The 25,016-nt window shown below is 37.3% G+C and overlaps 1 protein-coding gene across 1 annotated transcript; it reads left to right on the forward strand.

Annotated features, from left to right (window-relative positions):
- Positions 1-2,750: 2,750 nt before the first annotated feature.
- On the forward strand, positions 2,751-4,194 carry LOC134795820 (uncharacterized). Its single transcript, XM_063767754.1, has one exon. The coding sequence runs from the start codon at positions 2,787-2,789 to the stop codon at positions 4,092-4,094; it is 1,308 nt and encodes a 435-aa protein (XP_063623824.1). The 5' UTR covers positions 2,751-2,786; the 3' UTR covers positions 4,095-4,194.
- Positions 4,195-25,016: the final 20,822 nt, after the last annotated feature.

Here is a 25,016-nt window from a genome sequence, read left to right on the forward strand (position 1 = left end):
AACCATGTAGAACGAAGTAGATTCCCATTACAGGAATTGCACAGCAGTATTTGGCTGGTGTAAACAGCCACCCAGACATTTCTATGTCGAGGCAGAGTAAACATTTTGCAGAAAGTTCGTTCTCTTAATTAGGAGGCATTTGAAAGCCTGACGCTTATCAAATAATTCGTCATATTGTCAGCCGAAACACATCTACAACTGGACAAGTACCAGTAGACCAAGATTTCGAAGATTGCCATTCATAAATAATGTTTTTGCTCATCAAACAAATAAATGGCCTTACCGAGATTTGAAGGTAGAGTCTGGCTACTGAAATTTTACACAAATGTTTGGCGGGAAATTCAAAAAATCTTGGGTTGGTCACACTTTGTGTAGTAGGAATTATAGTTTTGATACTAGAAAATATTTTTAATTTTCTGTGCACACTAAGGTACCTAAGGATATAAGTTAAATATACGTTGACGTGCACTCAAAGTCAGCTCACATAATTTCTACCACTATGAAAAGTATACAGTAGGGTGATTCACTTTACTAAGGAAAAAAAAATATCTTAGTTTTTCCTTGCTCCACAAGTTTTATTTTGTTCGTTTGATCGAAAAACGTATGTGCACCAAAAATCAGCCTATTCTAACAACGCTTAGTGGTCGCTATGATTTGCAAGTAAATTTTATTTTACGAAGTATGGCAAGTTGACCGTGTAGCTATCATTGTCAGTAGCGGTGGAGAAGAAAAGCTTTTGGCGGTACCAGCCATCAAAAGGGGTACCGGATGTGAACAAGCGACCGCATGCTTACAGACCCTCGACGACTGGCAGTTGAGAGCTCAGGTGCGTGGACTCTGCTTTGACACAACTGCTTCGAACACTGGGTTGAACTTGGGTGCATGTACTTTGATTGAGGAAGCTCTAGACAAAGAACTAGTTTGGATTGCTTGTCGACACCATGTTCTCGAAATAATTCTTTCTGAATATGCTAAATGCTAAGTATCAAAATATTTATAGAGCACCAACCTCCGAATTTGTTTACATTTGTTTAGGAGTTGTAAACATTGCAGTTTTTCGTTATACAACGCTACACCTCGACTTCGCACATTGTCGTAATTCTTTACCAGCTTAAATAATAGTTTGCGAACCTCACTCAGTATAGACATTATTAATATTATTTAAAATAAAACCATTATAAACCGCAAACAATTTGAATGAATGACATAAATTGACAACTGACTTTTAGCTTTTTTTTTTAATCATAGACAATTGGTGATACAACAACGAAATATTTGTCAACAATTTTTGGCTAGCCAGACTCTATCGGCCTCATAGACAGCGTCACTTGGTCACGACCGACAGAGCCAGACACGAGGTTCGTGCGCTAATAAATTCTCACAATTTTCACTAGATGGTTTGTCTTATCTTATCTTATTTGAGCCCTTGCGGATACACTTCGACCCATCGGGATATTTTGTGCAATGACCTTTCTTCTACTCAAAAGCTTTTTCAACCATCTCCATATGCCGGATGGAGTTCATGGGTAGTGCTTTGAATTCCTTTGGTTCCAGTTAGCCGGTTCCAAAGTCTTTCGTTCTTTGTCTGACGAGGGCGTGACGAGATGGTTCGTCTAGTCTTATTTATTGAATTAGACATTTTACATTTGGTAAAATAACTTTGAAGTGAACTGTCTGTCCCTTCCTTTAGGTGTGTGATGGAGGCAGACAGAGTAAAGCGATTTTCGGCACGCATCCTCGCTGGCTCGGCGCCAACACGCTACGTGTCCCAACTTTGGACAAGGAGACGCATTCCGATCTCAAAACATGACTTGAGATTAACCTCAGTACGTCGCTCTTGCATCAAATAGTAAGTGAGGGCTAGATCTCCTCTGGAATGGGGTTGGCAACTGTAAAAGGTTTGCATAGATGGCGCCATCATAGCTTGCCCCGTTTTCTATAAGATTTGGCTTAAAAAGATGGCATTCAGGGCATAAAATTCAATAAAAAAACATAAATTTGACACAATTCTAGAGATTGACAGGGCAAGCTATGCTGGCGCCATCTGCTAAATACTTTGGCCGGCCAACCCCATTGCAGGCTATGGTAACCGATTATCGTCAGGTAGAAATATACTTGCTAGTTACGTGGGTCGTGGTATAAAAGATATATCTTTTGAGCATTGTATCATAACAGTATCACAGATAAAAAATCTGAATACGCCTCCAGCGTGGCATGCAATTTACGGATTGATTTTACGGAAAATTTCGGGTTTTGCTGAAAGTTTTTATGCAATCTCTTTTTGGTAAGTACTCAATAGGGGGTATTACTACAATGTTCTGCCGCCAGAGTGCAGCACTAGCGCCTCTTGTAAACTACAGAGTAACTTATACATACTGTGCCTTAAACTGTTTTTGACAAGTTATCACAGACAATAAAATATGTCATTGATGCATCAAGGCGGTTTGTTAACAAGGGCCTACCGGGAAACGCGAATATCGAAATTTTGTTATCTGCCTCTTAATCGCTCGAATATATGCAAGAGTGATAGAGAGGTTAGATTACGAAATTTCGATTTTCTTGTTTCGCGGTCTACCCCCAGATTGTGATGGATTTGTGGTAGTGGCACCCCCTACGCAGAGTTTCGCATAATATTCCCTATTATTTTCAATAGTTGTTACCTGTGTACAAACTTTTTACTCAGTCCGAAATAAAAAAGTCTGCCTGCTTTGTTAGATAAGTAGTAAAAATAATTACTTCGGATTTGTCATTATGAAAACGTCATCCCACTTATTTATGACTTAATTATGAGTAATCTCAGAAATATTTTATCACCACGAAATATGGAAAAACATAAACATAACAGCAACAATATTTCAGCAGATAGCTTGGAGGAAAATTTCAAAAATAAATCTTCACTGGTGGATACAAATTCAGATGATAATGTCGAAACAGTGGTCGTGCCGTTTTACGAAAAAGACGTGGTCATGAAGGTACCGAAAAACATAAAATATGTAAAGCAAGGAAAAATCAAGCCCAAAACAAAAGTAAAAAAAGAACAGAACGCTGCGAGCTATCTCGTTAACAAAAATATGCAAAGTAAACGCTCAAGCACATACTTAGAGAAATTCCGGAATCAGTTCCTCCCACATTATCTCGAAAATAAACAGAATGAACTAGAGATTCGTTCTCTCTCACCCGAAGTCGGAGATACGGACAGAGGCGACTTGAGCTTAGACGACGAAGAACAGGGCAGTCCTGTCGAAGAATTTCGTGATACGGAAGCCTTTAATGAAATATATTACCAGAACCTTCTTCAGCGGGAGGTAGCTAACTATTCAGACACATCATCGGTTGAAAATGTATGTTTCAATTATGTTTTAGAAAACAAGTCTCCTGAGGACCTCAAAAGCGTTTCTGAAGTTTCTCAACCTCGGCGACCACTTAGGCGTGTTACATTGGAACCTAATGTTAATGTCAAGCTTGGAGGTCTCGGCCCCGATTTAGAATCGATGAGACCTCAGATGATGAGAACTAGAAGTCTCCAAAGATACTCCGACCGGGTTAGAGAGGCGAATCGGATCAGTATTTACAAGAAGACTGTTACCGAAAATAAACAGAGTGACATGGAATGTGAACTAAAGTCGGAAAGGAAATCCACTCATTGTACACCAACACGAAGGGTAACGGAGGAAAAAGTGTCGTATTTAGTCAATAAATCTTCTGAGAAAACTACCCAAGTGCTGCGTAAAAGTCATGTCTCGAAGTCGACTAATCCGATTAAGACGAGTGAGGAGCAGACAAGCGATGGTGAACATTCAAAAAGAAAGTCAGCAGGCAAGAAGGCCTTCGAAAAACTGACGCACCGGAATAAACCTGCACATGATGGACATGCTGAGAAAAGAACGAATAATGATTCTATAGAAGTGAGAGTCAAAAGTGGGTCTAAAACTATTAAAACGGAAATAAAACCGACCAACAATGAGGTACCTCCAATTCATATAAGCTTTCTAGTTAACGTGGAGCATAGCACTGGCAATGCCTTAAAGAATCTCGAGGAGAAACACCGTCGTTATCAGGAAATGGTTAAACAGTATGTAAACGATTATTCTTAATTTCATTTGAATTTATTGCTTATATAATATTACGGTGCTTGTAATTACCTACTTATTGTTGCTGATTTTTTTTTTATTAAAGGTTACTGAATAAAACGGATATCCACCTTTGTTTACTTTAGCTATATCATAGTCTAATAAAACATGGTCTTCCATTCCCAGAGTGACACGGGCCTACGTCACAACAACATGGCCGCTATATATAGCGCTATCGCATATTATCATATAGCGCTGTCGCATGATGACGTAGGCCCGTGTCAGTTAGGTGACCTAGAAAAGACGGGAATGGAGTACCAGGCGGAGTATATTATTATACCATGAGCTATATAATATGAAATAGGTATAACCATCTAATTACGTCTTAAACGTTGTCAACAGCCTATTACGCGCAAGGCAGAACGCACTAAATGAGATTTACACAAAGCTCTGTATCTTTAAACAAAAAAATTGTAAATTTTCGGGTAGTTACAACATTTATTGATTAACCAACCAAATACAAAACCACCTGGATCTGTCACTGAACGAACTGACTTTAACCTACATTATTTGATTATGTAATGTTTTCATCTACCCTCAACTGGCTTAACAAGCCATTTGAGGGTAGAATTTTTACTCTTTTTTAAATACCTAAAGATACAAACTATAGCGTGAGTCATCCTTAAGGAATGGCGTACGTACTCTCAAAGTAGACACCTTTATTCTATACCTACAAGTATGAAATCGAGTATGCTCGTTTTTAGGGTTCCGTACCCAAAGGGTAAAACGGGACCCTATTACTAAGACTTCGCTGTCCGTCCGTCCGTCCGTCCGTCTGTCTGTCACCAGGCTGTATCTCACGAACCGTGATAGCTAGACAGTTGAAATTTTCACAGATGATGTATTTCTGTTGCCGCTATAACAACAAATACTAAAAACAGAATAAAATAAAGATTTAAATGGGGCTCCCACACAACAAACGTGATTTTTGACCAAAGTTAAGCAACGTCGGGAGTGGTCAGTACTTGGATGGGTGACCGTTTTTTTTTTGCTTTTTTTTCGTTTTTTTTTGCATTATGGTACGGAACCCTTCGTGCGCGAGTCCGACTCGCACTTGCCCGGTTTTTAATTACACCACAAATTCAGGACGACATGACAGCGTGATGTGAATCAATCAAAGCACAATGCTTTCCATTAGCGTCTCATTTTAGTTTTTAATTACCTGTGACTTTCTACCCATTCATAGATATATACATTTTAACGTCAGATGAAAAGGGTAACAGATTGATTACTTACCTAAGTTAGTTACCATGTCAAAGCATAGCGTTGAAAAGCAAACTATACCTACTTATTGATTCACGTTCACTGTCCGTGCTCCGTGTATGGGTCACGAGAAGCCTCTATTACAGAGCCGTAAGGTTGACAATTCAGATTGGGACAGTAGTGAATGTGTTAAATTATAAGGGCATAAGCATAGTCGCTTAACTTCAAACTCGGGTAAATCCATCTGTCATATTATGCGATTTTGGTATTAAGAAAAGGTAATAGAGTAGATATTTGCTGAGAGGGTAGAATGGATTTACCCGAGTGTGAAGTTAAGCGACACATTTATTTGTGTGTTTGTCACAGATATTTATGTCGAGTTATAGATGTTTCTAAGTATTTATATCTTCGCGTCGTCTAGTTCAGAGCAGAGGGCCTATCGCCAACATCGAAACACCCAAAAAAGTTATCTCCCTCTCTGTCGCTCGCATATGCAAAAGGAAATCATCTTTTAAGAGCCACTTGCAACTATCTACATCAATGTAATTAATAAAGTAATATTCAATATCGATTCAATTGATTGAGAAAGTCTATGTCTATGTACCTACACCAGACCTACATTAACCACAAACTATGTACCTATTATATGTATGTACTTACTTACTACAACATCTGTTCTTTATAATATCTCGTCTTGTAAGCGTAGACTACCTCCCTTAGAGTCCGCATTACGGCTCGGCCACGACATCAAGCGACTTGCGACGGCGGGAGCATAGGTTGGAGCGAAAGGTCCGATCGCTGTGTCATGCTCCAACCTATGGTTATCGCTCCCGCCGTCGCAAGTCGCTCGATGTCGTGGCCGAGCCGTTACAAAGCGTTTACTAAAATTGTTTATCTCAAAGGGTTAATAGAACTATAGTATAACCGAACCGCGCCAACCTGTTGTTTGGATGGCTAATATGTTTGAAAGTGCGTGGTAGAGGAACTAAAATCGATGATGGAACTCGACGTGGCCAAAATATTAATAAGCTTAGCGTGGTGACTTTTACAAACGCTCACGCAACTCACGCTTTTACAAAGCTAAAGGAGAATATATAAAAGATAATACGTTTTGTTTTATTTAAATGTTTGTACATAGTTATAGTTTTTGTAACAGACGTGTCAGTAAGGAAATATTCCAAATTTTTTTTTATGTATTTTTGGGTCAACCTGTGTTTGACATGTTTAACTGTTAAATAACAAAATGTGTCCCATAGTCGCACGCCGCCTAGATGTATAGTCCATCTAGTAGGCCGGTATTAAGTGGTATGTATGTGTAAATAATACGTAAAGCTATTCCGGTCCCGATTAGCAGTGAAAGTGGTGATGGCCGGCGCATCTGTTCAGACGGCCTAGCCAAGGTGGCAATCGCTTGCGTTTCGCCATCGAATCGCTCTTCCATATTAGTGTGACAGTGACAGTTGTATTTCGTTCGCTACGGGGCGTTAGCGATTGGCATGTTGGCTACGGGGCCAGAGCATCCAAATATTTGTTTCGCTTTTTACCCGACTACAGCAACAAAAGGAAGGGTAGTTTTAGCAGTGTACCTATTTATTTTTGTTTTGTACGTGCCTCTGTTGAAGGCACTGCACCTTTATCAGCAAGCCGTAATGAGTAAGGTATGTAATGGAGATAACCTACATAAAAGTACCTACTTATCTTACTCTACCTTACTTAGGTATAAGATTAAATACATACATACTGGTACTTACACATTATATGAGTCGCTTAACTTCAAACTCAGGTAAATCCATCTGTCAGATTATGTGATTTTGGTATTAAGAAAAGATATTAGGATAGATATTTGCTGACAGGGTCGAATGGATTTATCCGAGTTTGAAGTTAAGCGACACATATAATAGTTCTACATCATAGGTGTAAATAAATGTCGCTTTCCCGATGATTTACTCCTTTAATTTTATTTTATGGTCGCAGTGGTAATTTTCGTAAGATGATATGGGTGTATAATTAATAAATTATTCAAGTTTTAAGTACCGCCAGCATCCTTGGTACAATGCCTCAAGGGCCTATTTTAGATTTAAGCTAGTTATTAATTTCGTTTAGTAGTACCACTGTGTATATATTGTATATAAAAATTCATAAAAAAAAGTACCTGTAGGTATAAGAGCTTGTCTAGCCTCAGTAAACAGTAAGAAGTTATATAGGCATATATCTCTGACCTGTTAAGTAAATGGTTTCAAATATTTGTAACCTGATAATTGATAACCTTGATTTTTTGATATCGGTAATGTGCCAGACATCCAAACTTTATGACCACTTCAAATAAATAAGGTGTATGAAGGTACCTACCTGTACAGTCACCTGCAATAATATGTTACACAACGAAGGCCGCAAAAATATCTGACACGATCTTATATGTAGAGCCATAGGAGCGTGTCACATATTTTTGCGGCCTTCGAAGAGTAACATATTATTGCAGGTGACTGTACCAACCTACCTAGTTTAATAATTTCAAACGATGTCAAAGTTAGTACATACTTTGTAGCTAGTAAATACTTCGAAGGCTCTTAAGGTCAATTCGAGAACTCGTTAAACCTGATGTAGGAATCTTCTCACTACCGTGTACCTACTCAATATTTGAATTCAATTAACATATATAAAATCGTAGGATATACGTATTTTGTTGTGACCTAGAAATAAAATCACAAGGTACCTATATTAGGCCCAGGCCGATATTTTTTAGGGTTCCGTACCCAAAGGGTAAAACGGGACCCTATTACTAAGACTCCGCTGTCCGTCCGTCCGTCCATCCGTCTGTCACCAGGCTCTATCTCACGAACCGTGATAGCTAGACAGTTGAAATTTTCACAGATGATGTATTTCTGTTGCCGCTATAACAACTAAAAACAGAATATAATAAAGATTTAAGTGGGGCTCCCATACAACAAACGTGATTTTTGACCGAAGTTAAGCAACGTCGGGCGGGGTCAGTACTTGGATGGGTAACCGTTTTTTTTTTGCCGTTTTTTGCATTATGGTACGGAACCCTTCGTGCGCGAGTCCGACTCGCACTTGCCCGGTTTTTTATTGATGTGCCGAACTTCGTTCGTACTAAACCGTATACTCAAATACCACCTCTACGGGAATAACAAAATAGTCTCAAAAATAATGTCTTTCAAAACGACAAAAATATCGTTTCACTTAAAGACACAATGAACAGGTACAGTCAGTATCAACAACAACACTCCAAAAGTATCTACTACCCTCGGATACTATTCCAAATAGGTACCTATATCTCGACAGTTCACGTACAAGAATTTAATTGGTTTATATATAGAAGCATATCTCTTTTGTTAAGTTATCAGAGAATGTTGAATGTTACTCATGATGTTGACTGTTTCTTCCAAAACTTCTGCACGTGTATGTATATAAAGGAGACAATGGAGATTGTCCCCAAACTGCATATCTATAACTTTCCCGGCCATGGCCGCTCTAAAGTCACCCGACCATAAAGTATCATGGCATGTCCGATAAAGCTGAGAACACGACCGTGCCATGCCGGAAAGTATTACGACAATGTGGCTGTACCTATCGTAAAGTTGTAATCAAGTATGTAATCATAACACTACAATATTATGAGTCAAATCAAAAATATTTTCTGTGGCTCAGGGCTAGGGAGGGCTATGACTAGCGCCGGGAGAAATGGGAATACACCGGCCTGTGGCACTTCTATTATTACATCTATTTCAGTAAGCGATAAGTTTTGATTCTGTAATAAAAATAAAGTAGATATTAGAGAGAGAGGTTTTTTTTATTTAAAACCACCATTTAACAATTTACATTAAAGTACCGAAGGATATTTTAGTTGATGCATCGTAGATATCTTTGAATTTGTCTATACAATAAGTACATCGTTCCTAACACGCTTATTACGGACTACCTACGTATTTTGACCTATAAAACCAATGAAACATTTTTTTAAATTACGCGATTTATCACTTTTCTTATTTCTGTGCTTTCAATGCTTATCGGTTGCCTATCTGATAATTTGTAAACCTTATAAGCAGACATCGTAAATTTTATAGCATTTTTGGTAAGTAGTAGTGGTGATGACGGAATTGGTATAGATAATTTCAACTGAAATGGTAAATTAAGGTTAATATGAACGTAATTAACGCTAATTAATCATTAGGGTTGAAATTGTTTATACAAATTCCGTTAACACCACTCCGCTGCACCGAAAATGCTATAAAATGTACGATGTCTGCTTATAAGTGAGATACCTACTATTAGTACATAGCATGCACATTATGCCCTAGATGTTCACGACACGTGCCTCCAGATCATTATAATGTCTCATTCAACAATCATTTCTGGGAAACCCTGAACCCTAACTTCAATTACCTAAGGGTTATTTTCGAATGCCGAGTGAATCAAGTTGCATTTAGCACAGTATCTTGGACTTATCTAATCATTTATACAGTAATAACAATCTAATTTATTTGTAACTTAGCTGAGGTTATGCGGAAATGTGGAATAATTCATTCTGAATGATGTAATAAGTATTCATAATAATCTTCTATGGCAGCGATATGCATAATTTTATATACATAACACATTTGGTAAATTGTTTTTCTCTCTGGACGTAGGCGTATAGGTTGTTGCATATATGAAAATGCCGATAGCGGTACAGTTAGGTTAGCGGCTAAAGTAGCTAAGCGAGTGAGGTGTTCAAAATTACATACACACGCTTTAAATCTCTTGAGAATAAAAAGTTGTGTTTCTCTTCATTGTGAGCACATAGTATAGAGAAATACAGTCATTATTACGGTGAAGTAAACAATAATAATTCGATTTTCTGCACATATTTCATTACACAAACGGGTCTACCGCGATATAATATAATTAAATATGTGTACAAAACGCGAGAGTTTAAAGTGTTATATTCGATTTATCTGCTATAATAATCATAACTCTTCCTTTTAACGTAGCCGTAGTTAGGTAAAAAGGTCAGACCATAAAGGTCAAAATTACAGCTTAATTAAAAAACTGGAATCCCGATCAGGGAATCCATAAAAGTCGCAAAATTTCATAATATGCGATTTACAAGTTAAAAGTCAAAATGTGGGTTAAAATGCGAACCTGTTGGAGCTACTTTTACTGCCCTTGGTGTCCTTGAATTAAATGTGACGTCAGATAAATTGTATCAGGCAACTTTTACATAACCTCTAGCTACTTGCACTAAGTAGGTAAATACCTTTGATTGAATTATATGATTTGACGGAAAACATTATTTTTGGATTAGGTTGCCCAGAGGACTCCAGCCTCCCTTAGCGAGCCGTAGTAAAAAGATGGTAGATACTTTTGACGCGTAGTCTGATCCGCTACTTTTGATCTTGTCTGAACAACGTTAGAAAGACTTCCATACTTTTTTTACTACCTATTGTAAAATATTGTAGTGTCAGTGTGTTAAAAAATAGTATTTTTTCATATTACAGTTTTCTGTACAATAGGTACATTAAGCTGTAATTTAGTAAAAAATGAACATGATAACCCTAGTCTTATGATCTAGGTATAGGTTAGTACTGTTAATCTAAATGACGTATGGGTAAGGTGGGGTAAGACGAACATAGTTTATTTTGCTCGGGCAAGAGTGGAAAGACAAACTGTATGAGGATTCCATAAAAGTGTTTGTCTTGCCCCGGTGATAGTCTTACCACACTCTTACTTAAATAATAGTTATGACAATTTTATTAACGTTTTACTCGATGATGTGCTTGTTCTTAGGTAAAGCGTAAAAAGATGATTACAGGAAGTTGACTTTTAGTACTTACTTTTTTGAAAACCGGACTAAAAGTGGTTAGCCTTCTATAACAGCAAAAGGTTACGATTCGCAACACCAATTAATAATTTATATATTTAAATAAGATAAGTAGGCGTAAACACATTAGTTTATGAATAGGTACTAAATCTGACAATAGGTTTACCGCTTTGAATACTAGAGGCATCCTACTGGCTCTACTGGTCTAATATTTGTTGACGGCTAAAACACACCTAGGTACTGTAAGGGCCACTTGCACCATTTACTAACCCGGGATTAACCGGTTAAACCTGGAGTTACCATGGTTACCAGTACAATTTGACACTGTGTTAACTCCGTGACGACGTATGGGTGATTGGGTGCCAAGTTCTAGTTCACTTGGGATGTAATTTAAGTTCAGGATTTGTCTTTTATTAACGTTACGACAGTACGTCAGTCAATTCATATGATAGCGTCCTTGGCCCGATGACTCCGTCAATAGATGACCGGGTTGCGAACTCGACTCTCTGGGCTAATACTTATTCAGCATAGATTAGAGCCAGTTAGGTTTGCCTAATACATACTTAAATGTAGGCTTCACATATATCTTGGCCTGTGTAGCGATTTGTAAACGTAGTAAGTCTAAGCTGCCAGGTAACATTTAGATTTTAAAATATCAACGATGAATCACCGTCCAATATAAAAATATTTTTTCTTTTTTACGGCCGCGTTCGTGATAAGGTAAAAAACTTAACTAAAGTTGGTCAAGCAGATCTAGGCAGTAAAAAAAGGCGGCAAATTTGAAAAGTGTAGGCGCGAAGGGATATCGTGTCATAGAAAATTTGAATTTCGCGCCTTTTTCTACTGACAAGATTTGCTTGACCATCTTTAAATACCTGTGTACCTATATCAATTAACAATATAGGTATAAATGGACAGGATTTTAATTAATTGAGTCTGCAAAGTTAATCTACGTCATGTTACAAATTTGGCACGTCTATTGGTCTATTCCAATACGAGAGGAGCTTTAGCTAAGATTTTACCAATACAAAGTAACAGTCGTACAGTCAGCATTAACGTAACGAATCAGACTACGCGTGAAAACCCTTACCCTTCTCTAATAACTTAACAAAAAGAGATGTCTCTGTTACCTACAATTAGACTGTAACACATAGGTACTTTTATACGCAAACTGTATCGATCGATATATTTATGTAGGTATCGAAGTCTAGTCAAAGGTCCGAATACGATTAACCTGTCAATGCGTCCTTCGGGGCTTTTTGCTTGGAAACGACACATATCTTTATTTGGAAAAGTATTCCAGGGTGGCAGATACTTTTGGCGCGTTCAACCTCTAATATTGATGCTGACGTACAATGTACATAGTGTACAGTCAGCAGCAGAAGTTGCTAAGCGGGCGCGGTGTTCAAAATTACCTTGACACGCTCTGATTCTCTTTACAATAAAGTCGCATCATGATCATTTTGAGCACCTGGCCCGCTTAGCAACTTCTGCTGACTATACATGTGGCATGCATGTTGCTATTCCTTCTATGTTAACAAGTCTGACCTCCTTTATTCTGTTATATCAATAACTCTTGCTACGAACCGCTACAATTCTGCAAATTCCTTTGATCTAGCGTTCTATTCCATACGTTTCGTTCCACATTTCTATCCTTTTGGCGAAATATGTGCGTTGCGTTACCAATAAGGTATCTATTCTAAGGTATTCTGTTTCTGCAATAGCCGTTCAATGCAGACGGTACGGATAAACGAGTACTTACCTACTAAGAAATAGTAAAATATTGCAGTCACAAATTTTTCGCTGTCCAGTACCATATGTAGACAAAACCAAATTATTTGCACAATATTAGTAAAAAAAATACGGGTACGATATTAACTATGCAGTTTTACAGTCAATGAATGACTTTAAGGCCCTGTAAGTTTATCAATTTGTCGATGGACTTTCTAATTATGTATTAAGGATGACTCACGCTAGACCAAAGCGTCTGACATGTCGTTTTCTATGACGGCTGATCGGTGATCACGTGGTGCTTTCCATAGAAAATGAAGCGCCGGAAGCTCCGGCCCGGCCGCGGCCCGGTCTAGCGTGAGTCATCCTTTATACTCGGTAGTTTACAAAATAGTTGCCTTCGACCATACGCATATTATATCATCACATAAATAAACAAACAAAAGAGTAAGAGCGGCCATTTCCCGTATCAGATACAACTATTTCATAAAGCCATTATTATAACATAAGTTAACTCATCTTTATGCAATGTGGGCCCATGTTAATCTGCTTTCGGCTGCCATTGTGGTAGGAAAGTGGAGCGTGTAGATACTAGATATGCTAATATAACCTTATGGGCCGGTTTGGGGCTTTGCTTGTTCCATCGCGGACATGGTTAGCGAAATGTGAATCCTATTGCATCGTTATAAGGTCTTTTAATGGTCAATTAATTGTGTTGCTGGTAGTACAATCGGCAACATAGACGGGGTATCATAAATTATGTTCATAAGAAATAGAGGAGATGATTTGATTGATTGGTCGATGTTTGAATGGAGGAAAAAAATTTAAACAGATTTTATCAATAGCGTAGACAGAGAGAATGTTTTAAGTGAGTAGGTATTTCGTAAAGCTTTTCCAGTGAAAAATATACGCGCTATAAACGTGAAACTGCAGAGAACATCTTGTTTTTATTTTATTTTATTGGGATTGGGAACATCAGTCAAAACGTAACTCCACCATAAATTAGAATTCCATAAAATATATTTTCAGTTTATAACTGAACGTACTTGAGTTACTTGACACCTGTTATCTTCATGGAATTTAAAACTTTAAAACATAAATATGTATTGAGATATTTATTTGAGATTGAGACTGTCGCCATACCCAAGCTATATGCAAAATAAGGTACCTATCTACAGTGAAACAATTTTTTCCACAATTTATTTCCACAGACTGTACTTATTAAAACAACTTGAATTGAAGTTGACAACATGGAGTATTCGTTGACATTTGTATAGTAGTTCATGCGCAAGAGTTCCCACGTATAATCGTAATTTATGACAGCGACTTTGAACATTATGGCTTATTTAGGGCTTCCTCTGGTGATTATATTAATATATATGAGAAATGAAGCCTTTAAGCTCGTCGTACGACTTGGAAATTCATTATCAGTCAATATTGATAAGGGAATAAAACATATAGGTACATACAGATGTAGTGCATAATTCTTTTCCATCGTATTTTCACGTAAACTTACGAACGTGTCTTGTTATTTCAGTCAGTCTCGGTACAACAAGTAAGTACTGAGGTTGACTGAAGTAGCATGACAAATACGCACGTTTCCGAGAAAATACGATGGAAAACAATTATGCACACATCTGTACAGTCCGAATGGTTGTATGTATATTACTCGTTGATTAATTTTCATAACCTTTCCCTTTCGGTGTGCGGTGTTCATTAGTAAACTTTATTAAGCGATTCAATTTTGGAGCGCCTATAACCTATCTGGAGTTATAATATCATTGTCTACAATGTGTCTAGAATGCAACAAAGCGACAACACTGTGGGAACGGAGTCCAGCGGGCCGAGAGATAAGTGTGCTCCAGTTAGGGCTTATTTCACAACGCACAATGCTCTCTCTTCCTACCGCGAGCTAGGATGTAAACGACCGAGCGTGCTTTGATCGTAACATAAATAAGCTTTCAATTAAAACTGGTAGATGTTGTCCACGTTTACAAGCTCGCCTAGCTTTTTCACTGGTTCTGTAAACGATAATTTAGGAAGTTTGATTGTATTTAGATAGGTACCTTACACAATCTAAGACGCAATGTAAGAACTCCAAGTTTTAAAGCTTTGTCGATTGAGTGAAGAGAGGTTAAAGGCTGACACGCAAGGACGGTCCGGATTCGGGCCGAGTCGTCGGACACTTCTATGACGGGTGATGTGATCACGTGATGCTTTCTATAGAAAACGAAATGTCGGACGCCTCGGCCTGGATCCGGAACGTTCTAGCGTCATTCAACCTGTAGGGACTTTTCTCGTTTGTAAGTTCATACAAACGAGAAAAGAGAAACCTAGTTCATACAAATTTAATTTTTAAGTTTAAATATGAAAAAGATCAGCTTTTAGATCAAGGAGTTAGCAGGCCCAAAATGATGTCGCGAAATCTCAGATTGGGGCGAACTACTAATTTAAAATTATTCATGTCTGACTGCACTATTGTTGCTCCTAATAAGAGTAGGTATCTAACCACCTACATACAGGATGGAAAGGCACGACGATCCTTATATATTATTATTAGTATTAGGTCGTTTAAGTGATACAGAGACTATTGGTAATGGTAAGAATCGTTAATTGAGTAAAAAATAAAAATTGCAAAAATACTACTTTTTAACTGTGGTGATAACCCTATAGCATGTGCACATGACGGCTAGATTAAGGATCTCCGTCGGGAAAGCTCGGGACTTTACACTTTTTTCCGATCGTTGACAGTATCGCAATGATGTATGAATGACGCATAAATGTCAAATAAATCAAATGCATGCAAAAATATTACAAACAATTTTATTACTTTCTTAGATAATTACTTTTTCCAATATTTAATACTATCTTCTTTTCACATACGGTGTTCAAATGTACCTCCGTGTATTACAACGCCGCCGCAGCCCGTACCCGAGTATGTCGATGCACATGCGATATAGTGTATGCTCTTCGTCATTTATCCTCCGCAGAAAGCACCAATTAGCCTTTGTCTCATTTCGTCCGCAGTTTCACATTCCGTTTGGTTTGGTACACCATATCTTTTACACAGCCCCACAAATTTAAATAGCCACGAGCATCTAACATTTTTATTTGAAGAATATGACATTCAATAAGTATAGTTCAATGAAAATTTAATTTCAAACATCAGACGTCTTGTCTATTTCCTACCACGCAAGAAGGTTTGTTAGTTTGGTATTGAAGAAGTATTTATTCTTGATTTATTCTTAGTATTTCATTTTTGCAAGTTCATTTGGTGCAACTAACACAAAACCTACATGTAATTTTTTATTATTTTAAATAGTTTCCAATTATTCGAAAATAATTTTGTGAAACGTGTTAAGAAACTAAAACCTTTTTATCAGTCAAGGAAACCAGAGATATTTATAAGACGATTGCGTACTTTTGAGTGGTTGTCAATGTCACCATTTGAACTGTCGTTGTAAACAATGTTGTGGTTAGTATTATTAATATTAAGGAATAACATAACTATTTCATTCAAGTATTGAACAAGTGGAACCACTAAGAAAGCGAAAATCCTGCAATGATTCTTACCGTGCTGTAAGCAGACCTAAAAATGGTTAGATGGCAACAAATTAGCATAATTTCCTGTCGAATACTGATTGTTTACAAGTAAGTTCATTGACCCTGTCACCTGTTAGGGTTAGAACAAAGTAGTTTTTTGCGTGGATGTTTAAAAGGTCATAATTTAGAAACGGTTGCCCATATTAACATAGTTTCTATGGAGAAAATATAGAGCTTAGGCTAAACTATCTCCCATTTCCGGAAAGGATCGTCGTGCCTTTCCACCCTGTATAATGTTTAGTGTTTTCTTTTTTTTAAAGGATCTTTTTTTTAAATGTCATAGTTGGTTTAGACATCTCAAAAATCTGCTTATTTTAGCTTCGACCTTTAGATTACCTTAAGATCGGAAAAAATACGACAGAACTCTTGAAAGTATCAAAACTTTTAATATAGATAAGTACGAGTACCTAACTATCTACTTTTAAGGTAAATTTAAACATTGATTTTGATCTGCATGAATTGGGATATTTATAAAATCAAATGTATTCAAATCTAACATTCACAAACTAGGAATAGTTTCCCTGTACAGTTATTTAAAATTTCAAACTATCACATTAGCGTCACTAATTGCCTTATTTTAACTTGTAGAATAAGTGCAGACGGAACAATTCTGTCTGTTTGCACTCCACGCTTAAACCGCTGATCCGAATTATATGAAATCTGGTATTGAGATAGTTTGAGATCCAGGAAAAGACATAGCATAGTTTTTATCAATCATCAAAGGTACCCAAAATCATCTTTCCATGCAGACTACTACTGCTAGACTAGACTAGCTAGTTTCTTAATAAGTAAATCTTCCCTTATGCAATTTTGGAATCATGCACATGATTCCAAATTGCGGGTTAGTGTAGGTATACTTAACGTTTTACAACATTCGTGTCACAGTTCAACGGGTAATATTGTACCAAGAATTCTTTAGAAACCTCTTCTGAGCAATAAACATGCAAATCCGTAAAGGCACCGGCGAATAAAAACTGCACGAAATCGATGCGAAATCACACGGAAGCGTCATAAAACGTCTATTCCGATCAGGGACCGTTACCGGTATTCTGACTACAGGTTATTATTGAGGTATAACCGGTGTAATTTGAATTTGGGTATTTATATCACTAAACCTCCGAATAGAGGTATTCGAATACCGGTATTCAATTGTGTTATCGGTTTAGCCAATTGACAACAAATACCACTATTTGATAGTTTACTCCTAAAGCTATTACCGGTAATAAGTAAGTGCCAATACCGGTTGTAGTAGTACCACGATTCGTTCCTTCACTACTCGTCAAGGACGTGTTCGGCCCGCTTGTAAATACTTAAGATCCGAATCTTAGAATGCCCGTTTCCATGTTGTCTGGTGAAATTAGCTGTTAGTTGATGATTTTGAATTATTAATATTTAATAGCGTTAATTTGATTCAATTATTTGTTTATTTTTGTTGATTTAATTGTATATTATTATGTACATATGTAGTTTGTAATCTCAAAGATATGAGCGCCGATCGCCGATAGGCGTTTAGCCGGCGGCGGCGCGCCGGTCAAAATTGGTTGGCAGTGGCGGCGAATCGGCGGCGTAGCCTTGAAAACTTGATTTATGCGAAAAGAATTCAAACCAAAAAATTGCTGGAAAAACATGTTTTTTTGCCTTTGAAACATTATAAAATAAGCGAAATTTTAATTTCAAGGATTATTTATTGAATTATGGTAGGAAAAAAGTTTTTCATGGCATGAACTGTAGATAAGCAGCATAATGAACATCTTTATATTGTGAGGTTACTGTTAGTATCAAGCATTTATTATAGCAATCATAAGTAATACATAGGCAAAGGATTAGATAATACATAGGTAGGGTAGAAAAAGGGGTTTCAATCGATGTGTGGAAGGGCGGTACTGTTAATTGAATCTATCACTAATTCACTACACCTCATAAAACAAAGTCCCCCGCCGCGTCTGTCTGTAACTATATGAATGTATGTTTGCTATGAACTCAAAACCTACTCAACTGATTTTCATGCAGATTTCAGCTATCAATAGAAAGATTTTTGAAGAAGCTTTAGGTATACAATTTGTTAAGGTTTTGTGTAACCCTTGCGAAGTCGGAGCGTGTAGCTATAGTCAAATAAAATAGTTATTATATGTACGTATCGCTTGGAGAGTCGAGGTTCGAGGTGAATGATTACACACACTGCTCGCACAGAGTACTAATCGCAAAAATAGTATGAATTAATGAATGAGTGAATGTGACTTAAGCGTACGATATTAAAAGCCTATAAAAAAAACCTTCAAGAAACTTATTGCAGTTGGCGGTTCAACTTGATATCGGTACGAAATACGGAACCCTAAAAAGAATATTAATTTCAAAATCTCGCTGTCATTACATGATTTTGTTGTTGTGTGCGGTACCCATACCTTTACATTCAATTATTGAGGATATGTTCTGGAATAGACGTAGTAGGTTAGGCTCCATATCACCTATTTCTTATTTATTGCATTGCTTTCATTGCATTTTTTATTTATTTATTGGCTCGCCACCGAATCGTTAACTACTGCCACTTGTTTAGCTTCAGCATAGACAAGAGAAAGTATCAAGAAAAAAAAAAGAGAAAGATAATATCTATTAGATATGAGCGCCGCGCTGGCGCGCCGCCGCCGCCGACAAAATTTTCGCGCCACCGCCGCCGACGCTGCGCTATTGGCGTGGCATCGGCGTGACCTTGTTAGATACTACTACTATCAGAATCAGATAATAGATATTTAACCGAGTTTAGATCATTAACGGCGCTACTCAGAATAGGTTATAGGCATTCAAAAGGTCCATATAATCCTAAAATATCAATGATAAATGCAAACCACTGTTCAAATTTCAAAGCTTTGCTCTCTCGCAGCTCAATCTTTGGCCCTGTTTGGAACTCAACTTTCGGCCTCGCTTTTTAAAACGCTTGGTCATTGGTTCTTGTCCGATCTTAGCTGCATTGCAGCTCAGCCGTTGGCCTCGCACGAATTCATTTCTAATGAACCTCAGTTCAGACAAATGTAAAGTATTTCATCATTATTTCATAACAAATCATAGGTAGGACAAACAACACGACAGTGGCTGGGAAAAGTCAATATAGTTTTTTTTTATTAAGTACGACCTAACTTATAAAGAAATCTTTTTGTGTTTTATTTGTATTACAAAGTTTTTATACTGCCTAAAATGTAGCGTTTTAAAGTGTCTTTTTTATAGCAAGTAATATTTAAACATACCGTTGGTAACCGTTAGATTGGTAAGAAATGGTTGCCAAATGACATGATGGTAATTTAATTACGGCAATAATTTAGAAAACGCGTAATATGTTTTGGATAGCCTAGTAAATACTCAGAAGGCTTTAATGTAGAGTTTCTATTACACAGCCACGTTCTCATGCAGTATCAAAAATTTTGCTACGCCGATTTCACGCCGATCACGCCGCCGCCGCCGGTGAAATAATCATCGGACGCCGCCGCCGATGTTGTCTACGAAAATAATAGTATTTTTGGTACCAAAACTGATGTATGGAGTGAGCACTCTATGTATTTTTTTCTCTATGGTTAAATGCACATAATGATTATTTTTAGATATAATTTTAATTTATTTTTTTGTTCGGTAAATAAAACTAAAATATGATATGAAAAGATTTCTTGATTTCTATTTAAAATTAATTGTTTTATATGAAGTACCATCTCTTAAAATATCGGTAGCTAATTTGTTAGCACCTTATATAAACACAATAAATTCCCGATCAATCTAATATGCACAGCATTTGCAACGCCAACGTCATGGAAATGTCATCGTTAATGTCAAATTTCTATGAAAATATGACGTTTATATTTTAATAACACTCCCTCACTTTGTTCTGTTCTAATTGGTGCAGAATTAGCTTAGACCAGTTGTTCCTAACCTGGGGGTAATTACCCCCGTGGGGGTAAAACTGGTATTTTACGGGGGTAATAAGCTAACCTAATATAACAATACAACAAACGTACACAATTTATTTTTTATTACCATTGGGAGGAGGGGTAAATCAGATTCCCTAGTTAGTCATAGGGGTGACCGGACTGTAAAGGTTAGGAACCACTGGCTTAGACAGACTCTAATATCTAACAAGGTCACGCCGATGCCACGCCGATAGCACAGCGTCGGCGGCGGCGGCACGAAAATTTTGGCGGCGACGGCGGCGCGCCGGCGCGGCGCTCATATTTCATATGGAAATGTTTTCTAAGATTAATTATTTTCATTCATTCATTCATTCATTTGGATTTAATTCGTAATGTTTCTTGGTTAGTATTTTCCTTGCGTATCGTTTCACTCGGTAGCAAAGTTTGTTTAAAGGATGACTCACGTTAGACCGAGCCGTGTCCGGGACGGAGCTTCCGGAGCTTACTTTTCTATGACATGACAGGCGATCACGTGATGATTTTCATAGAAAACGATGCGCCGGGAGCGCCGGCCCGGACACGGCCCGGTCTAACGTGAGTCATCCTTTAACCTCGTGCCTTGAAACGGTCGCAACGCTCAGTTTTACAGTTTTCGGACCACTTGCTACGCTCGTGGTTAAATTATGAAATCTTTCGCTTGCACAGCGATCAATATTAGCATGAGGACTTAACAACAACTTTAACCTCTTGTAATAATTATTTGTTTTACAACCGCTAAGTTGTTGGTCTTTACTCTTTGATCACGTGCAGTGAATACCGGTATTAAATACAAAGACCATTACCGGTATTCTGAATACCTGTTCTTATTGAGGTATTAATGAATACCGGTATTTGATTATGTCAAATAGTGTACAAATAGCGATAAAGACAAAAACGGAATGACAGCAATACCTCTAATTCAAATACAGGTTTAACATTTTAACCGGTATTCGTTTGGTAGTTTTTATACAGGTATTTAATAAAACCGGTTATACGGTCCTTGATTCCGATCGTGCACCGCGTCGAACGCTTTAGCGCCCCAGAGGGTCTACCAAGAACACCGAAAATCGAAATGTCGTTATCTGTGTTTCTATGACTCGTGTATGCAAGACTGTGGAAAGTTTCCAAATAGTAGGAAAAGTTCTTGGAAATTTCAGTAAAAAATCACAGGAAACAAAAAATCTTCCATTTTAGAAGTGTAAAAGTGGAAATTTCACAATTTAGAAAAAAATCCGACGGCACATCAGTAGGTAGGTACATACAGCAAGAGCAATAGAGAGGCAGATAACGATATTTATATTTTAGATGTTTGCGGATGTTATGCCCCCGCAGTGAGGTCAGTGGCGTCCGGTCATTTCCGTTGGAGAGTCGTTAATTACGTTCTCTAGTTTTAATGTATATTATGGTTGTGTACGGAATACCAACCCTGCAGACTAATTTGGCCGAACTGACCTTAACACGTTCGATTTATCATGTGTGTGATAATGCCTTTAATACCATTATGCTTACCTAATGTGTTCGACTCGCCCGTGCTCTGTAATCAATGCGAATACGCGCAAGGATTTTCACGCAACTCAAATCAACTTTACCGACTCTACTAAACTCAAACTTCAATTTCTTGCTTATACAAATAAGGTTTATTTTAAAGTGGCGCGGGTTAATCTAATAATAGATTTATTTGAGTCGATTTACGTTCTCGTTTGTGTGTTGTACCTATATGGAACCTACTCAAATACGGTATTAGATTTTTTTTATCCAATCGTTCCTGTCGCGTCACATTTAATTTTATCCACTTATTTACCAGCCATTCGTAATAAGAATTAAGAATCCCAATATATTTTTACTGCCTACGTGTTTTCGAGAAAACGCCTTCTTGGAAAACCTTATACCTATGATTACGAGAGGCCTGATTTCTAAATGACATAACACACCATTCGTAATGCGTTTTAACCGCCATTAGGTACTTAGGAGACCTGATGGTAAGATGTTTTACCATCAAAATACACGTATTTTAATCCATATAAGCCCATTTGCCTCGCTTTAGACCCTCTAGGAAAAGCTCATCAAAATGAGTCTAGATTTTCAGACCAAAAATTAGTTTTGTCCCTTTTGGTCCTAGGCTAATTACGTCCGTTTAACTGCAATAATGTTCACCATTTGTCAACTTTATTGCTATGATATGTTTAATTGAAATAAAAGGTAGCCACCATCGAATAAAGCAGTGTCAAGCATTATAATATTTGGGTTATGTCTTGGGTCTTGTTTGGGTCAAATATGTAGGTTACTTTTGAAAATGTTCCCACAGAGCCGTAATTCACAATTGTGAAATCGCCAGCGACACTTTGTAACTTGAAATGTACTAGCTATGCGTTAGCGATACCTTTCCCATGTATATTCTCATTTAGCAAAATGACGTAAGCGACATTTTAGCAAACAAAACCATGACCATATTTCTGAATCTTTAGATGTTGCTGCTTTATTTGAGCTAAGCTTATATAAAAATTGTTTTGTCTCTTATGACATTGTAATGTAGTATTTAGTTAGAGCGGTAGTAAATCTCTTATGAGTAAAATAGCAGTCTAGTTCTAGTCACGAAGAACTCGTATAATATCCCGATCGGATCTCTCGTGAACCAGAATGCGTTAGTTACACACAGACCATACTTTGGAATAGATGTACTAACTAGCCGGTACGCTATGAATAAGTACCTATATATACTTAGGTTCATAAGAACTGACGGGAGATTTATACTGACCGGTGAAAATTGGCATATACATACTTCCTTAAAACCCACGCCAGCTGTTGTAAATCAATACAGGGGGATTTTGTTATGTCTGACCATGTTATTCTGAGGGGTGAATTTGTAGGTCATCCTGGACAACTTTTACTATGGAGCAAACCCTGAAATCGTGACAAAAAATTCTGCTGATCCAAAGCAAACATTGTGATATGATTTGCGAACCTATACAAGCGTTTGCTGCATCTAGTTCAATTTATGGCCTACGGTTAGTTAGAATAATTAACATTGCATCTTTGGACGGTTTGCGAAAGGGACTGTCTTGTAGACAGTAGGCAGCGATAAGTAAGGCTTCTGAGAAACCTTACTTCTAAAATAATTAACATCAGCGAATCGGCTTAGGTACTTCACGTTTTACTTCCTTTCATGTTACAAGTTATCGTCGATATTGGCGGAACCCCTGTCTTAAACTGCAAAATTCGTGTACAGTTTTTTTGATATCTAGTAACACTTATTGAAACTCATGTAATGTAGAGGCCCAACGGAGCCGACATGTCTCATTGATAAAGGCTCCTTTTAAATATGTAGATTTAAAAAAAAAGTTCTCGTGAATCGGTTACATTAATTAATATGGGACTAGTCCTGAAATAAATATTATTCATTCATTCATTCATTCATTCATTAATCAATTTAATTATTAGGTAAGCAATATCGTATCCCGTTATTGGCATCATTCCTATTATAGACATCTGACACACATCATACTTAGCTATTTATGCGCTATACAGCTTTGCGTCTGTTATTTTTTCTATATTTGGGAAAGTAACGATATCATTTGGGCAAATACGGTGAAGATATGCGTTATAAGATTGAACATTGGATACTGGTTTATGGACTAGTTGTTAAGCGTATTCACATAATCGCATTTTCCTCCAAAATTAGCATTGCAGTATCAAATCCACGAAACTACATACCTAATAATATACAAAAAGTTTGATGTGCCAAAATTGGTCGTTTGTCCTATTACCTATATTTCTCTAGTCTAGTTATTGCCGTTATTGGTCCTAATGCCCACCTTTTTAAAGGCTTAGATTGCGCAGCAGGTACAAAACTGAAAATTGTTTAAACCATATAATGATCATTTTCTTAGGGCCGGTACAGACGGACTGCAACTTGTATGGGAAAACTGCACGCCGACATTGCAGTTGGCGTGCAGTCGGTGTGCAGTTCCCATACAAAATGAAGTCGGGTTGCAGTCCATCTGTATCGGCCCTTAAGGTTTGATTATTACTTTTAAGCAAATAAATATAATTACTTAAATACGGCTAAATATGGTAATGACAAGGCAATCGGGATGCCACTAAAATTTCAATAATTATTCAATACCATATCAGACATCGTACACATCCGATGTAAAGGCATTGATATCCCAAAAAGGTGATCTTCTCGATATTTTATTTAAAAGTGTGAACTTACATTTAAAAACAAAAGCCTGATATAAAGCTATACGCAGTCTGAATGCTGATTAAATAGTTAATGTATACACGAAACTCGTGGATTCCGTTCTCAAGTATGAAAGCATGGTGTTGCATATTTCATCATTTCCTTTTTTAGTTGTTGCATAAGGTAGTCAGTCGCGACTTTTTGTTTTATTATTTAAACCTTTAAGAAGGTGTGTAATAATCAGTCATCGTAAATTTTATAGCATTTTTGGTGCAGCGGAGTGGTGTTAACGGAATTGGTATAGATAATTCCAACTGAAATGGTAAATTAAGGTTAGTACTAACGTAATTAACGCTAATTAATCATTCGGGTTGATATTGTTTATACCAATTCCGTTAACACCACTCCGCTGCACCGAA

The sequence above is a fragment of the Cydia splendana genome, chromosome 12 (genome assembly GCF_910591565.1).
Source record: "Cydia splendana chromosome 12, ilCydSple1.2, whole genome shotgun sequence".
Classification (NCBI taxonomy): Eukaryota; Metazoa; Arthropoda; class Insecta; order Lepidoptera; family Tortricidae; genus Cydia; species Cydia splendana.

Excerpts from the sequence above, each read along its gene's own strand:
- LOC134795820 (XM_063767754.1), top strand. The coding sequence starts at position 2,787 with ATGAGTAATCTCAGAAATATTTTATCACCACGAAATATGGAAAAACAT.